This window comes from Eretmochelys imbricata, chromosome 1 (assembly GCF_965152235.1).
Source record: "Eretmochelys imbricata isolate rEreImb1 chromosome 1, rEreImb1.hap1, whole genome shotgun sequence".
Lineage (NCBI taxonomy): Eukaryota > Metazoa > Chordata > Testudines > Cheloniidae > Eretmochelys > Eretmochelys imbricata.
Window position 1 is genome coordinate 293,573,126 of NC_135572.1, and position 16,633 is coordinate 293,589,758.

The window sequence follows — 16,633 nt, forward strand, 5'->3', positions numbered from 1 at the left end:
CTGCAAGATTGTCTGAAGACAATCGCTGTCCCCATTTGTTTTATGTATCATCCATTTGTTGCAATACATTCCAAAATATGATCATTTCCCTGGTATCTGACTTTTTGGAAGTGCCTGAACCACTTGAGTCTAGCTCTGTTTTCAGGTCTTCTTTTTTGTTATCGCCATGGTATTTTCAAAACCAGCATGGAGACTGTTAAAATTAAGCTATTGTATTTTACTAAATGTAGATGAGATATTAACTGAGGATTGTTTTAATTAACAATCCGATTGCATTGTCCACACAGTGCAAGCTGCCAATTACTGTGCTGGTAAAGAGTCAAGAAAAACACTTTTAAGGAGGTTCTGAAGTCTTTGGAGAGCAGCACACAGTATTCTCATTTATCAAGAAGGTTCAGAAGCTGACTGCACCATTGTTGATTGTCAGGGTGCAACTGCACATTTAGACTTTTCATTTCCCATATTAACAATGAAAACTAAACTCCAGGGAGGAGCATGCCTTTCAGATCACATAGTTGATAGTGGCCATATGTCACATGGTGTGGCTGCTGAACTTTTGAACGCTTTTTTCTTATAAATTTATTAGGGTGTTTTCTTGCCATTCTTGGTATCTTCAGAGAGACAGCGTTTAAGAGGTATGGTAGCTCTGCAAGTCTTATAGTGCAACTGATGACTCTTCTTTGAATGAAACCAGTCAAATTGGTCAGTGCAATTTCAGTTACAAAAAATGTGTCTTCCACACATCTCACATTATTAAGGTAATGAGCATTTCTTTGTAGAAGAACGTTTATGCTCCAGAGTGTTTCCATTCAGCTCAGTGAGCTATTGAGTGATAAGGTACACCAGAAATGTAAAGATCTTGCCTGATGGTCAAGTCTTGCATTTCACTGTAATGTTTAACCTGAACTATACTGATTTTTTCCCCAGTTTTAGCAGTATATACTAGAAATTGTGGTGTCTGGTAATGAATGACATTAAAGCAATGATTTTGTTTTGCTGTGCAATGGGAGCTGTTAAGTAGCAGCTATCTGAATATACGTTGTTCTTTGAATCAGGAGTTGCTGGTGACAGAAAAAGTCCCTCATGTGGGCTTCTATGGGTGTAGGATAGTTTGTTTTACGGTTAAGGGTTTTTTCTGTGTATTGGTTACTCAATGTTTTCTGTAAGTTTTATGTGATCTGTATTTGAAATGAATAGTAGTAGCTATGCTGCAGGTAAACATGGTATTCCACCTGAGAGTTTGATTTCGTAGTACTCTCTGTTTCTACATCTGCCGTTGAATGGATGCTTGCAAAGTACGCTGTAGCTCATGAAAGCTTATGCTCAAATAAATTGGTTAGTCTCTAAGGTGCCACAAGTCCTCCTTTTCTTTTTGCGGATACAGACTAACACAGCTGCTACTCTGAAACCTTCTGGAAGAGTATATCACTTTACTAGTTCAATAAGAATGCTCTATATTTATAGGTTTACTCAAGTATTTTAGGTAAGAGAATTTTATCTTCATTGCAGCTCAGAAATTGAATAGACACTTCTTTCTTAGCCTTCAGTTTATCAAAGGGCTTAAGCATGGATTTAAGTCTGTGTTTAGGTGCTTTGATGCATCAGGGCCCTAGATAGTAAATAGGGATACAATTCTTATGTGGGAGTGGGAGAAATTCTGAGTCCTTTACTCAGTTTCAATCCTCACAGAGGCAAAAGTTCCATTTAGGTCTTTTGCCTGAAGAGAAACTAAGTAATGGCTTCAGGATTTCACTCTGTACATTTATAAAAATGTACCTGCAAAAATCCAACTTGGATTTTGAATTTATCTTTTGTTCAAAATATTTTTCTTCAGTCAAACTTAGTTGAATTTTTAAGCATCAAATACTATTCAAAGTGTTCAGTATAATGGATTAAGATTTTAAAGGCTAGTTTTCAAAAGTAGCCTCTGATTTTGGATACTTCTGTTTTTGGATGCCCAACGTGAGACAGGTTGGGCCTGATTTACACAGATGCTTCAACTGGATTTGTGGCTGCTCAGCATATTCTAACAATTAGACCCTAAAACATTCATCAGGACACCTGCAACCTGTTACTCATAAATGTTTCTGACATTCACAATATGTGAATATCACCTTGATTGCTTCAATATGTGATTTTCAGACAGATACTGTTCTGATAAGAATCTGATATCAGTATCATCAAATCATAGGCAGCATATAATGGAGGCCAGAGGAGACTAAGCCTCTCCAAACCTCATGCTGCGCGGGGGGGAGGCATGGCAGATTTGGGGCCCCCTGAAAAATCTCCCCAGCCATGTTCCCCGGGGTGGAGGAACTCTCACTCACCACCGCAGCTCCAGAGCTACAGCAGGGGCACAGAGCTTTTCCGGTCTCAGGGTAGCGGGGGAGGAGGAGCGAGCAGGGGGTGGGCGGAGCTCCAGGGGGGAAAGATGTGGAGTAGGGGCAGAATGGGGCCGGGGCCATGTGTGGAATAGGGTGAGACCACAGGGGAAGGGGTGGAATGGGGTGGGGCCATGGACAAAGCTGCAGGCAGAAGGGGCAGGATGGGGGAGGGGCTCGGGGCTCCAGCCAGGGCCTAGAGCTCTGCCGTAGTCCCAGCCAAGGCTGAGAGCTCGACCCTGGCTGCCGCTGAGCTCTCAGCTCCCCCACCACCTGTGACCCCAATTGAGCTCTCAGACCTCCCCCCCGCCCCGGGGCCATGGCAGGGAGAGGGGCCAAGCTCGGCCCCCTGCCCTGGTCAGGGCCATGGGGGGGGGACTGAGAGCAGTGTGTGAGGGCGGGGCCTTGGCCACAAGAGGCGGGCAGGGGGATCGCCTCCCCAAGGGGGAGCTCCACCCGCCCGCCCATGCATCAAGTAATTAGTATCTGGATTCACACTGATGTTTCCTTTTCAGAAATGTGTGCTCTATTGGCCAGAAAAGAGAGGGATCTATGGGAAAGTTGAAGTCCTCGTTAACAGTGTGCAAGAGTGTGAGAACTATACTGTCCGCAACCTTACATTAAAGGTAATGATCTATTATGGGGAAGCTGTTATGGGGAAATGTCCTTCCAATATCCGTAATACTTCACTGTTGAATGTTCAATGAAATTGAACGGCAATACATTTAAAACTGAAAAAGGGCACATTTTTCCACTATTCATAACTAACCTATGGGACTCACTGCCACAAGGTATAATTGAGACCTAGGACCTGAAGCATTTATACTAAGACCATTTTACATCACTCTGGCAATGTAAAGGGGCCTTAAAGTTATACTCACTTAAGTTACACTCACTTTAAGGCCCCTTTACACTGTCAGAGCAATTAGGGTTGTCACCTTTCTAATTGCTGGTATCTGGACCCTTGAGATTCACCCCTTCTCTGCCTCTTCCCTTGAGGCCTTGCCCCTTCCCTGCCACTTCACTCGAGGCCCCACCCTACCCCACCTCTTCCTCAAGGCCCGGCCCCCAACACTCACTCCTCTTCCCCCTTCCTCCTGTTGCTAGCTGGATCGTCTCCACCTCCCGCCCCGCACCCCCAGCTGGGCTTCCTCTGCTTGGGGCTGGGACAGGAGCTACTGCAGCCTGACAAGGAGCATGCCTGCAGGTAGGAGGCGGCCCCATCTGAGCAGGGGCTGGTGCGGTTTAATGACCCGGCACCCCTGCCCTGCAGAACTGGGCTTTTGGTGTCCAGTCAGTACAACTGACTGGACACTGCCAGGTCCCCCTTTTGACTGGACTTTCCAGTCAAAAACTGGACACCTGGCAACCCTAAGAGCAATGTAAAGGGAGAGTTTAAGTGAGAGTTGGGGCCCCAGAATTAACAGGATTCAGAGAAGGATTAGATATTTATATGGATGATGAGAACACCCACAGTTCATTAGATAAGATAAAAATATAAGCGATCTAAACTTGGTGCTTCAGGGCATAAGCCTGTCTGAAGTTAGGAAGAAACTCCTCCTATGAGCAACTTATTCCATAAGTGTCCACAATAAGGTTCCTTCATCTGCTTCTGAAGAATCTGGTAGTAGCCACTCTTAGGGCATGTCTGCACTTACCTCCAGAGCAATCGATCTAGCGGGGGTTGATTTATTGCGTCTAATGAAGACGTGATAAATTGACCGCCGAGCGCTCTCCCGTCGACTCCGGTACTCCACCGGAGCAAGAAGTGTAGGTGGAGTTGACAGGGGAGTGTCAGCAGTCCACCTGCTGCAGTGAAGACACCACGGTGAGTAGATCTAAGTACGTCGACTTCAGCTACGTTATTAACATAGCGGAAGTTGAGTAATTTAAATCGACCTCCCCTTCCCCCCCAGTGTAGACCAGGCCTCAGAAACAGAATGCTGGACAAGATGGGCTACTAGTCTGATCCAATAAGATAGTTCCTGTGTTCATATACCTAGGATATTGTAGTTCTCATGTAAGACCTGCTTCAATACTTATGATAAGGTCTTTTAGCAGATAGTGGACAAATTAAGCAATTTCATTAATATGAATACAATTTAAAGGTCATATTCTCTGGCTTTACTCCACTCCCATTGCTACACTCCTCCTTCTATGCCAGCCCCTCTGTTCACATCCCACAGTGCAGAGGGCAGAGAGAAGGTCTGGCCAGAGTGCATTACACTCTGGCAATCCCCAGCTGATAATAAGGACCCATGGTGACCCTAGTCATCTGGTGTAAATAGGAGCAGAAGAGAATCTGGGCCTGAGTATCTTGTTTCACCATATCAAGATATGCAATTTATCAGCTGTTGGATTCCCCAAATAATCACCGGTATTTGGTTTGATAATGTATGTAAATGGGCCAAATTCTGCCGTCATACATGCATGTGTCCAAAGCTTATCATATTGAGAGAAATAAAATTAATTGCAAAATTGTTACTCTGAAAAGTGTATAAGTGATATCTTTACATTATTTCCAGCAAGGGAGTCAGTCCCAAAATGTGAAACACTATTGGTACACATCCTGGCCGGACCACAAAACCCCAGACAGTGCTCAACCTCTTTTGCAGCTTATGCTGGATGTGGAAGAGGACAGGATGGCATCAGCTGGCAGAGGGCCTGTAATTGTGCACTGCAGGTAATCTACTACAGTTTTCTTAAAAGAATTAATGCAAAACTCAATGGCTTGGAATTCTTATAGTAGGGCTACAGACATAGGTGCAGGAACTAGGGGAGCATTGGGTGCTGCCGCACTGCCTGGCTTAAAGTAGTAATAACAACCCAAATACATGGTTTCCACCTTCAGCACCCCCACTATAAAAATTGCTCCCACACCACTGGCTACAGAAAAGGGCCTCAGATCACAAGGCCCTTTCCTATTCAAATAGGGCCTTTCTGGAAGTGGTTAAGAGAAAGTTCCACAACGCTTTTACTAAATTCTGGCTGAACTGTTAGTTTGCGTTGGTATTTTTTAGAAATTTAGCCATATTTTGGTAGTGAATTGTTCCTGAACCCATCCTGATCTCTGCTAATGAATTAGGTAAGTGTTTGAAAGACAGTTCTGAGGAATAGTTGTCAGTCTGTGTTCCATGTTGTTCACTGTTCACTTTAGCTATTTGTTGTCCATTGTTCATGTTGTGTGATTAGTCACATGTTCTGCCCCATGATTGGCTGCCTGAAACTTTTTAAATGGGAGAATAATGAATCACAAACTTGAGGTAAAATTTTTCAAATGAATACACATTAGTACAAAAATTCATGTTCATTCTGGGGTTTGTGAACATTTTCACAACTGCTTGGCAGTTGGCTGAATACTCACAAACCATAAATAGTGTTACCCCACAAATCAGAGTGAGCCAAATGCTGCCCATTTTGCTCATCAGAATTCAGTCAGTTCTGTTAATCATCTATCATTTTACTCTGTGTACTGTAGTGAACAAAATTGTACATCATGAAATAGTAGTAGGAAATTTCAGATTTGTTATATTACTTGAAAAGGGGTTAAGAGATAAGGCAACCTAGAAAAAAATTATTTCCATGCCTGTTTTCTCTTATAATCATGGTGCTATAATGCACTTTTTGCTAGACATAGGTCAAAACCAGAACTTTTCTTCTCAAACTACCTCTACTAGCTCCATATTTCTGGGATTTGGATAAATACGATCCAGAGATTTGAACAACCCCTCATTTTGCCAAACCAAATCCAAGGAGATTTTCCAAAAACCATAACCACCCCAGTGTTGCCCATCTCTCTTTACTGTTTTGTTTTGTTTTCTTAAGCAATCCACAAATCTATGAATGAACTGCCAGGTTCCCATTTGCGCGGTAATGCTTTTTCACGAGGAGTGGCACAATGGAACTTGGTGTAATTCGGAGGGGGGTCTGAAATCACTTTGTCCCTCATAAAATGAACATGACATTGTAGTGGCAGTGTCATACTCCCTCTTCTAGCAACATACTTTCCCACATTTTAATCTTCTGATTTATGGGATAGAGCTGTCCAGATCTCACAGAACTTTCAAATTTGGGGCTGTTTGCCTGGGATTCATGTGTGCAGCTCTCATTTATTTCAGTGGCAGCACTGAATGCTCACCTGAGGACAAAACATGACCCTCAACCTGGTGCAGAAAGGCTATAAAAATCTTTAAAGTTTTTAAATTATTATCAACATTGAAAAAAATACATTTGAAAAGTAAAATGGAACAAAATAACCTACAAATGCTGGCTGCTGTCCCATGTGCTCCAATAGCATGTCCATTCAGGGCATTATGTGTAAGAAAGAATATAATCCATCTCACCCTCCAGCAGCAGAGTTATGTCTGTAGTGCTATGAGGAGAAAAATGAGTACATATTTATTTTTGTCATTTAAATCAGCAGATGTGACTCTGAATACACAGAGGGAGCAGATCCACTAAGTAAGAGCATTTGTTTTGTACAGCCAGTTTTCAGAGTAATATTGCACTTTAAAGGTACAGAAGTTTCCTCTGTCATTTGAAGTGCCCATCCAAATCTTATACTAATCTATGAGTGAAACACCATCTTTTGTATGTGTAGCATAGTACATCCAAATGAGCTAGTGTGTTTTGGCCTCTAGGTGGTCTTGGACCGAATGTATATTTGAATGAACAGACTTCAAATACAAAGGAAGAGATTTGTTTTATTGACCAAATAAGGAAAAAATAGAGGCATAGGGCTAGATTCTCAGCTGGCATAAACTGATTTAGCTCCATTTAAGTCAATGAAACTATGCTAATTTATGCCAACTGAGCAGCTGGCCCATAATGTACAATACACAAATTACAAAAAAGATATCCTCTGCCCCCAGAAGAAGCAACAAATTAATATATAAAGTGCAGGAACTGCCTGGGTTACATGGTGATGAATCTGACACTGACAGTTTGGGTGCTGAAAAATGCTGCATTCACTGCCTTTACAACCAGTACAGAAGCCCCCAACCCCGGCGCCTCCCACCCCGTGGGGCTGGAGTCCCTGAGACTCCCGTCCTGCAGCTGAAGCCTAGAGCCCTAAATGGGAGGAGTATGGAGGGCTCTGGGAAGTCGTCTCTGAGAATTTAAGCCTTGAAATTATTATTCCCAAAAGGCAATGAACACTACTCTATGGTATTGGAGCCCAAACAAACAAACAATACAGCAATACAGAACATCATACTGTACTGCCACAGGGGTGCAGTGATAGGTGTCTTAAAAATACCTATGTAAGTAGATCACAAAATTGCCCTGATATTTTGTGAGGGGGATATAGGGCAAGTAACAGATTTTCTGTAACTTGACATCTTTAAGTTAAGATTTGAGGATGTCAGTGACTCAGCCAAAGGTTACAGGGTCTATTACAGGAGTGAGTGGGTGAAGTTCTGTGACCTAAGATATGCAGGAGGTCAGACTAGATGATTGTGATGGTCCCTTTTGTCCTAAAGTCTAGGAGTGTCAGATTTAGCTTGCATAGTCTGCAGTAAAGTCAGGGGAAAAGATAGGACCTACATTTGCCTGATGCTGGGGAGATGGGAACTTGCTTTTGTCAAATACACTGGAGAATTTATCCAAGAACAGTTAATCCGTGGGAAAATATAAATCATGTAATACTTCCAGGATCTTAGAGGTAGGGGGATCTGCTGTGAAAGTGCTGACCTATTGGTAGTTTTAACTTATGCACCTCATTTGTAAAGGATTTCACAATATTTTGAAGAAGAGAATGTATGTGCAGTAACTTGCTTGTTTAGGCTAGTTCCTCTGCCTTCCCCTGTGTATAAAATATCTCTATCCCATTTTGGACACATTTGCCCAGATGGTATCGGCATTCAAGGATATAGCTTGTCAGCTATAGATCTCAGACTCACCCCAGGAAATCAGTCTTTTCTGACTGCCAGTTTTGCTTCTCACTATCCCCTCACTTTTTGGCTTAGCATCCTTATATGTTTAATACTGCTGACTCCTGGGGTTCCTGAGTCTCAAATACACTCCCATCCTTAATTCCATAGCCAGGAGTCTGAGATTGGGGTCCTCTGCAGTGCATAAATATAATCCTAATAAAACTCATACTGCAACCTTTCATCCAAGACACTCAAAACACTTTACAGACACTAATGAAATTAAGCCTCACAGCACTCCTCTGAGGTACATAGCTAGTATTATGCCAGTTAAACAGATGGATAAAGTGAGGCAGTCAATCATTTAACTACTTAGTGCCTCACTTTATCCATCCCTCCTCCACACTCCCCCCAGACGGCAAACGAGGAACAGAACATGGAAAGTTGCAGCACTCCCTCCCTCTCCCCTCTGCAGAATTGCAGAGCACTACAGGAGGCTGATAGAGAGTGGCAGCATGATTACTGGTCTTGCATACATCCATGGCTAGTGTGGAGAGAACTGTGACAGAATCTCTCCAACTGAGCAAGATCCATGGAGGTGGGGATCCCTGGCCTCTGCTGCCTTTCGGGGACAGATTCCTCTGGTCACTCCACATCTCCCCTTGAACTGGAGCAGAGAATACTTAGACTCCTCAGGTCCATTGGAGCTGTAGAGGTTTTGCATTTGCATTGCCCCCTCCAGGCACTTTTGTGCAGAGTGAAAACATATGGGCCTCACAAACTAACCCACAACTATTTATCTGCTGCAGCTCTGTGAGCATTCATTTTCTAGCAGAAAAGGTGAGATAGTCATGCACCTAACCACTGATGAGTCTCTCTTCTGCATGTTGAGGATTTGAGTATTCAGGTCCATATATCCAACATCAGAACAACTTCTTTGAAGATGCAGGTTGGTGTCTGTCAGCTCTGTTCACCTTTGTTTTAATTTTACTTTCAGTGCTGGAATAGGAAGAACTGGGTGTTTTATTGCTACTGCCATTGGTTGTCACCAGTTGAAGGAAGACGGCGTTGTAGATGCACTAAGCATTGTCTGCCAGCTACGAGTTGATAGGTGAGTTGCAGTGGAACTGTAAGTCAGACAAAAAACACAATGTGGCATTTTCAATCCTGGTTTGCCACATTCCGATCTGATATATTTGTCTGTTAACCTCACAGAACAGAAATACTCTGCCTCCTTGTAGGATATGTCCTGCATCCTACACTCTGTTTAAAGAAGGTCACAGTTGGGTAAGAAATATACCAATGTCAAGACTTTCAAGGATTCACCATTCTTAAAGGTGAATTGAAGTGTTTAAATTGTTAAATTATTAACATAACACATGGGACAATTTAAAATTTATGGAAAACTTTGTGGGAGATTTTCAGAAGCTCTCAGAGTTGCCTAATTCTCCTCCTACTGATGCCAAAGTGAGTTTTTCTATGGACTTCAATGGGAGCACGGTTAGACTAGCACTGAACACTTCTGAAAATCCCACCCTACATTTTTAACCAGAATATTTTGAAAAATTCTTTCCTTTTTTTACTTTTCTGTCAGGACCTGAATTTGGGGTTCTGTGTTTCTCTTGCAAGAGTTTCCTACATCACAATGGCCAAGCCTGAGCCTGTTAAGAAGCTGAGTCTTCTTGCCAGTTGCAGCTGGCTATTTGGCCATCCAATAGCAATGAGGAAACAAAAGGACCTCAAAGTTGTAAACCAACAAAGAGATCTAAATAAGAGAAGGTATTTGTTGAATAAATTGTTTGACAATTTCTTTGCCCATTCTGCCTATCAGCTGTCTTTTTGTTGTTGTTAGGAAAATCATAGATTATTTTAAAATGTATTTACCTGATAGTTTCTGTGGCCTAGCAGGCCTTGTATTAAGAGAGGCCGGATCCTGCACTCCATGTGATGCAAGAGAGATGATCCTCTCACTGAAATCAACTAATTCAACAAAGGGTTGGCAAAAGCAGTTTAAAGTGTATGTCACAATGCATATTCCTTCCCCCCTGGGCCATATCCTCCCTCCCAGACAGACACACATATCAACTCCGAGTAGCTGGTTTGGTGCAAGCCTGGGAAGGGAGGTGAGTGTGTGTCTGTAATGGCCAAGTTGCAGTTGCTTTTAACACCCTGAAGTTGCGATAACCCCTACTGCTTCTGGGACCCAACTCTGTGAGGGGCACTGGCCGATGGACCTCAGTGTTAACTAAAAGAGCTTCAGTTTCATTTTCTATCTGAAAGGCAACACTGGTAATGCAGTACAGCCTCAGCTAGTACTCTACTAGTACAGCACACACACACACCCCCTTTCTACTATACTCACTTTCAACACTGGATACGAGCTTAGGTCCTACTGTGGGACTTCATCCCAACATCTGGCCTGAAACCAGTGCTACCAGCTGAGTTATCACACAGCTGTATTAGGTGTAGGTAACTGATCCAAACAGACTGCACTGAACACTTTTTTATGGTCAAGTTTAACTAAGTTGCATTGTTGGCACTGAAATGAGTCACTGCTGTAAAATTTCTTCTGTGTCTGCTGTTTAGACAGGATGCATTATAGGCGTTAGAAAGAAGAGAGGAAGAGCTGCTCTCTGTACATGTGATCTAAGGGTCACCATAGGTTACATTTTTAGGATATGAAGGAGAATGAAATCTGTGTACACTAAGGTCCAGGTTCTCTTGTCCTTACTCATGCTGAGTAGTACCTCACTCCTCCAACAGCCCCAATAAAATCAATAGGATTGCTCTGGGAGTGTGGAACTCAGCATGTATAAAGGGTATCAGAATCTGCCCCAGGTGCCTGAGTTTTTTTATGACATATCTAATCTTAGTTGTGCTTAAAATATAGCATATAAAGTGTATTTAGAGAGATTTCCCATAATTGTGTTGGGTTTGAAATTTGGATTTTAACAGCTTAGATGCTGGCTATATGGTTCCCTATAGTTCTTACACCTGTTGTGTCAGAATTGGATATTCATGATGTAATAACAAGTAGGGCTATCAAGCAATTAAAAAAATTAATTGTGATTAATTGTGCGATTAATCGCGCTGTTAAATAATAGAATACCATTTATTTAAATATTTTTGGATGTTTTCTACATTTTCAAATATATTGATTTCAATTACAACACAGGATACAAAGTGTACAGTGCTCAGTTTATATTTATTTTTATTACAAATATTTGCACTGTAAATAAGAAAAGTCGTATACAAGTACTGTAGTGCAATCTCTTTATCATGAAAGTTGAACTTACAAATGTAGAATTATGTACAAAAAATGACTGCATTCAAAAATAAAACAATTTAAAACTTTAGAGCCTACAAGTCCACTCAGTCCTACTTCTTGTTCAGCCAATCAAACAAACAAGTTAGTTTACCTTAGAAGGAGATAATGCTGCCCACTTCTTGTTTACAATGTCACCTGAAAGTGAGAACAGGCGTTCGCATGGCACTGTTGTAGCTGGCATCACAGGATATTTACATGCCAGATGCACTAAAGATTCATAAGTCCCTTCATTCTTCAACCATCATTCCGGAGGACATGTGTCCATGCTGATGACAAGTTCTGCTCGATAACAATCCAAAGCAGTGCAGCCCAATGCATGTTCATTTTTATCACCTGAGTCAGATGCCAGCAGCAGAAGGTTGATTTCCTTTTTCGTGGTTCGGGTTCTATAGTTTCCGCCTATGAATATTGCTCTTTTCAGATTTCTGAAAGCATGCTGCACACCTCGTCCCTCTCAGAGTTTGGAAGGTAATTCAGATTCTTAAACCTTGGGTTGAGTGCTGTAGCTATCTTTAGAAATCTCACATTGGTACCTTCTTTGCGTTTTATCAAATCTGCAGTAAAAGTGTTCTTAAAATGAACAACATGTGCTGGGTCATCATCCGAGACTGCTGTAACATGAAATATATGGCAGAATGCAGGTAACACAGAGAAGGAAACATACAATTCTCCCCCAAGGAGTTCAATCACAAATTATTTAACGCATTATTTTTTTAACATCAGCATGGAAGCATGTCCTCTGGTTCTTAGCAGCAGAGCAGATTGTTTGATTTTTAAGAAATAAGGTTTCATTCTATTGTACTTTCTTTTCAGAGGTGGAATGGTTCAGACCAGTGAACAATATGAATTTGTGCACCATGCACTGATTCTGTATGAAAGCAGACTTTCTGCAGAAGCTGTCCAGTGAAACTATGAAGGGTACCCAGAATGTCTATCTCTTGAGGTAATTTGTTTCATTACCAACCAGCAACTTCTTCAAGGAGTTTACTGCAGTGGATGCTTTGAAGCCAACTTGTGAAAGGATTGTGGATCGTTTGGCAAAAATATAAAGCTTGCCAGACCCTTACTGTACATGAATGTATTGTAAGCGTCCCAAAAATGATTTTTAAAGAAGGTACTGATGCTACATGTGGAGTTCACGTATATATAGCTAAAGGTGGATTTATTTCTGTAATAACAATATCTGCTGTACAGAATGTATGGGTGTACTGTTGCAGTCAGCTGGAAACTGGAACTTCTGCAGAAGAAATGTTTTTCTGTGTATAAATGCTTTAACATTTGCCAACTCTGTCTTGTGAATGGACTGTCAGCTGTTAAACTGGACCTGTTAAGTGCTATTACATATTATGTGGCGAGCTTATTTCTTGGCCACATAAGACTCTTGCTGCTAAAGTTGCAAGTGATCAATTATGGATTTAAGGGGAAGAAAGTCCTTTTGTTTTTGAACCTGCTCAAAAGCAGTTATACCTTTTATATGGAAATATCTGTTCTTCATACTATTAGCTATTTAATGTGTATTTACAGTTGGTCCTATAAAGCAGTTACAGAGCACAACCTCTGTTATTCCGTGTATATGTATGTATTTACTCTATACTGTTGATTGTACTCTATACTGTTAGAAGCTGCTTCTGCTCCTGACCTGAATCCAGTGTATTTGTAAATTGTGTAAGTCAGTTTACTTTTAAAAGAAACTTTGTAGAATATATTAAATGGTAAGGATTTTAAATATTTGTCTGTCTTTTAGTAAGAGGGGATTTTTTGAATATGTTGTCTACATGTTGCATCTCTTCTGTTAAGAGATGGACGCCTTTGGAAATATGAACTGTTCTGTAACAGGAGGTTGTACAGAAAATGCTGCTATGAATGTTTCCATATATTTCTGCACGGATTTGTTCTTTAAAAGAAATGTGACTCTAGCATAACTACTTACAGCACTAGGAAGTCTGCACCCAGGATAAAATCAGTTTTTAATTCAATGATGTTGACTTTGCTTCATACTGACAATAAAATACACTTGATACAAAATAGTTAGTGAATATGGAGGGTTTTTTTGCATACAGTAATTAACCATTACTATTATTATAATACCACAATGAGGCAAATGTATCCCAATCTGCTCGAGTTAATTTCATGCTGTCTTCTGACCATTTGGAGGGTCAAATCACTGAGGCCTTTATTCAGCTTTTAGTTAAGGCAGATTCTCACTGTATGTAGGCAAAATGGATCAGATGATGCTGAGGCAAAGTCAACATCACTTGATCCCATAATGGGAGCGTACATGAGTAAGGACTTAGTAAAGAACTCAGAGATTTGCACTCCCACCATGTATGGTTTTCAGAACTCATAAAGAGGAGTTGGAAATCGTATTTAATAATGTGATTTTGCTTGATGGACTCACAACATTTCATTACAGAAACTGCGTATGGTGTTTACTGAATAGCACGGTGTGTGTTTATTCAGCACAATCCAAATCAGCTGCAGACGTGTAATGTTTCGTGAACCGTCAATTGCATGAAATTATGATCCCTTTTCCTTATATTTTTAGTCCAGTATGTTGTTCAGATGTTGAAACAACTTTTTGTTTGTGTGTGAGACTCGGTAGTTTCAAAATCTATCCCTCTTTTGCTTGGATTTTTCCAAAATAAATCAGAGTCAGTAAACTCTGAAGAATCATATGAAAGGATAAAATGGTAAAAAGTTCCCCCAAACTATTGAATAGAAGGAAGTGCTCGTCACTGACTTTTCCCCCTGTGAAGGCACATTTCCTTCCTAGCCTTCGCTTCACTTATCTGAGGTGGTGATTTTGTGTGTGTGTGTGTATGTGTGTGTGTGGTTTTTGTTGTTTTTTTTTTTAAAAGAGAAGCATGGGGAGTTGTTAGGTGGAAAATGGATCCTTTATTTCATGTCCTGATTTTCACCTGCCTGGCCTTCAAGCTCTCAGGTAAGTGCATCTCCTGGGTTCCCCCCTCCGTTCCAGTTTTCATTCTGTCACTAACCAGGGCTCCCAAGGGTTGCCTGAAACTTATTCAATGCTGTGAAAATAGAGCCATTTCTCAGCCTGAGTTTATACAAGAGGGATCGGGGCGGGGGGGAGGGCAGGGCCAACAAAGCCAGAACTGTTTAGATTTCTCGCCAAAGCAAAATAAACTCTCTCTCCTTGAATGTTGTATATACATCATTTTTTAAAAAAGATCTTGGACTAGACAATCCAATGGCTGAGCTCTGAGCCAGGTTTCTTTGAGGAGAGATTCAGATTACTTATTAAGGCTTTGTGAAACTTACAAAAGCAGAAGCTTCTTGGGGCACTTACTTAGAACACAATCTTATGTCCTGCATCATAAGAAAGGGAGAATGAAAAAACAAAGAAAATCATACGTATTGTTTTTAAATGGTTTTGTTTATCTAGTGGAGCCTGAAGCTTTGACTAAATAACTGACTTTTTAAAAAGAAAATTGAAAGTGATACTGAGATTGATTTTGAATCATCCAATCCTGTTCCTGTAACAAGGGGGAATTTGGGGTTGGGGGAGTTTGATTTCAGTGAATGATTTTTCTTCTGTTCATTTCAATGTTGGATGTATACATTCAATCTGATCTGTAGTGGGATAGTTACAAAATAATGACAAGAGGAGTCAATGTATTTAGGAGTGTAAGATACACAGAGTTCGTATCAGTCAAAAGCTCCCATCCTTTGTAAAAGATAAATGAAACATAGCCCTGGACAGGCAAATAGATTTTGGAAAGTCCCCTTTTCTGTCCCTCCTTCCCCCTCCAAATACTATGATTTCCTTAAAAAAAATCAATGTGCAGTCATATACAGCGGATTTAACTTGTGGTGACAGTAAGGAAGGCTAATGGATCTCTGTGTATTTGAAGAGGGAGAGGGTTTTTCAGAAGTGAGCTGAAAGTCAGTAGCCCCCTTGATATCCTGTTAATTCAAGTTTGATTTCTTTGGTTTTTACATAGAAGGTCAAGGTGAACTTTACCAAAAAGGGTTTGTTGCATTCTTGCCCTTTGCAGTTTCCAGACCAAACAATTGTGATTTTGTGGCTTTTAAAATCAATTCTGCTGGTTCAGGTCATAAAAACTGAGATATACTGAAACAGAGAGAAAAAAAGAGGTTTATTTTTAAGTCATTGGGATTTATTTTTTAAGGGCCATGTATGATTTGTTGTATTTTTATGGGTTTTTCATCTTCCAGAAGGGTTTCTGATTATCCATGTCCAGAAACGGCAATGTCTTGTTGGAGACAAAACAGCAATTGTGGGCAAGTGCAATCTGACTGATCCAAACCAGCAGTGGAGGTGGACAGAGGATGAGAAGCTGCTCCATGTTAGATCTGGCCAGTGTTTGGGCATCTCCAAGTCCTCTGCTGCATCATCCCGCAGCATCTTCATAGACTGCCCTCGGGCACCCAGCTGGATCTTCCACAACACAGAAGGGCTCCTCCAGGTGGCAAACACCTCTCTCTTTCTCACAAAACAAGGCCCGAGGGTAATGATCAAGATGGGTAGGAAATACCCCCATAGCTGGAAGCAAATAGATGTCGATGACAAGGGAAAAACTGCCTATGAAAATCTGTGCCCACACAAAGGTGAGCTTATCCTTCCAGGCAGTGTCCTGGGAGTTGTGGTAACAATTCTGTCTCTGTTGCACCCACTTACATTTTAAGGACCATGACATTACTTATGGGAGGTTAATTTAAAGGATTGTTCAGAATCCAAAATCAGAGTGCCTTAAAAAGACTAGTTTTAAGACAGCCATGATAACTTCCTTTCTAATATTCAGTGTTTTTGATAGTCTGGGTGATATTTTCAGACTGAGTGTTCCCTTTTCTGTTTCATTTTTGGGCCCAAATCTTTATGTATAGGCTTAATCCACCAGACTCTTGTGCTATTTACTTCCCAAAAAAAGAAGAATATAATTTTTGGTGCTGCTTTCATGTCGTTTATACCAATGTTAAATTATTCAGATCCTCCTCATCCACTTTATCATAGATATGCACGTTTCAAAAATCTACCAAAAGGGGCAAACAGTCATCTGAAAAATGGGGTA

The 16,633-nt window shown here is 41.1% G+C and overlaps 2 protein-coding genes across 3 annotated transcripts in view; both read left to right on the plus strand.

Annotated features, from left to right (window-relative positions):
* PTPRR (protein tyrosine phosphatase receptor type R) overlaps positions 1 to 12,486 on the plus strand; it is a 194,225-nt gene extending 181,739 nt beyond the window's left edge. For both annotated transcript variants that reach the window (XM_077807741.1, XM_077807742.1), the window contains 4 exons: positions 2,897 to 3,007; positions 4,907 to 5,064; positions 9,249 to 9,362; positions 12,393 to 12,486. In XM_077807741.1, the coding sequence (XP_077663867.1) occupies positions 2,897 to 3,007; positions 4,907 to 5,064; positions 9,249 to 9,362; positions 12,393 to 12,486 (477 nt within the window). The remainder of the gene's footprint in view (positions 1 to 2,896; positions 3,008 to 4,906; positions 5,065 to 9,248; positions 9,363 to 12,392) is intronic.
* A 1,964-nt stretch (positions 12,487 to 14,450) lies between these two features.
* Positions 14,451 to 16,633, plus strand: part of PTPRB (protein tyrosine phosphatase receptor type B) — a 104,958-nt gene continuing 102,775 nt past the window's right edge. The window contains exons 1-2 of the mRNA XM_077807743.1: positions 14,451 to 14,520; positions 15,780 to 16,172. Of these exons, the coding sequence (XP_077663869.1) occupies positions 14,466 to 14,520; positions 15,780 to 16,172 (448 nt within the window). The 5' untranslated portion in view covers positions 14,451 to 14,465. The remainder of the gene's footprint in view (positions 14,521 to 15,779; positions 16,173 to 16,633) is intronic.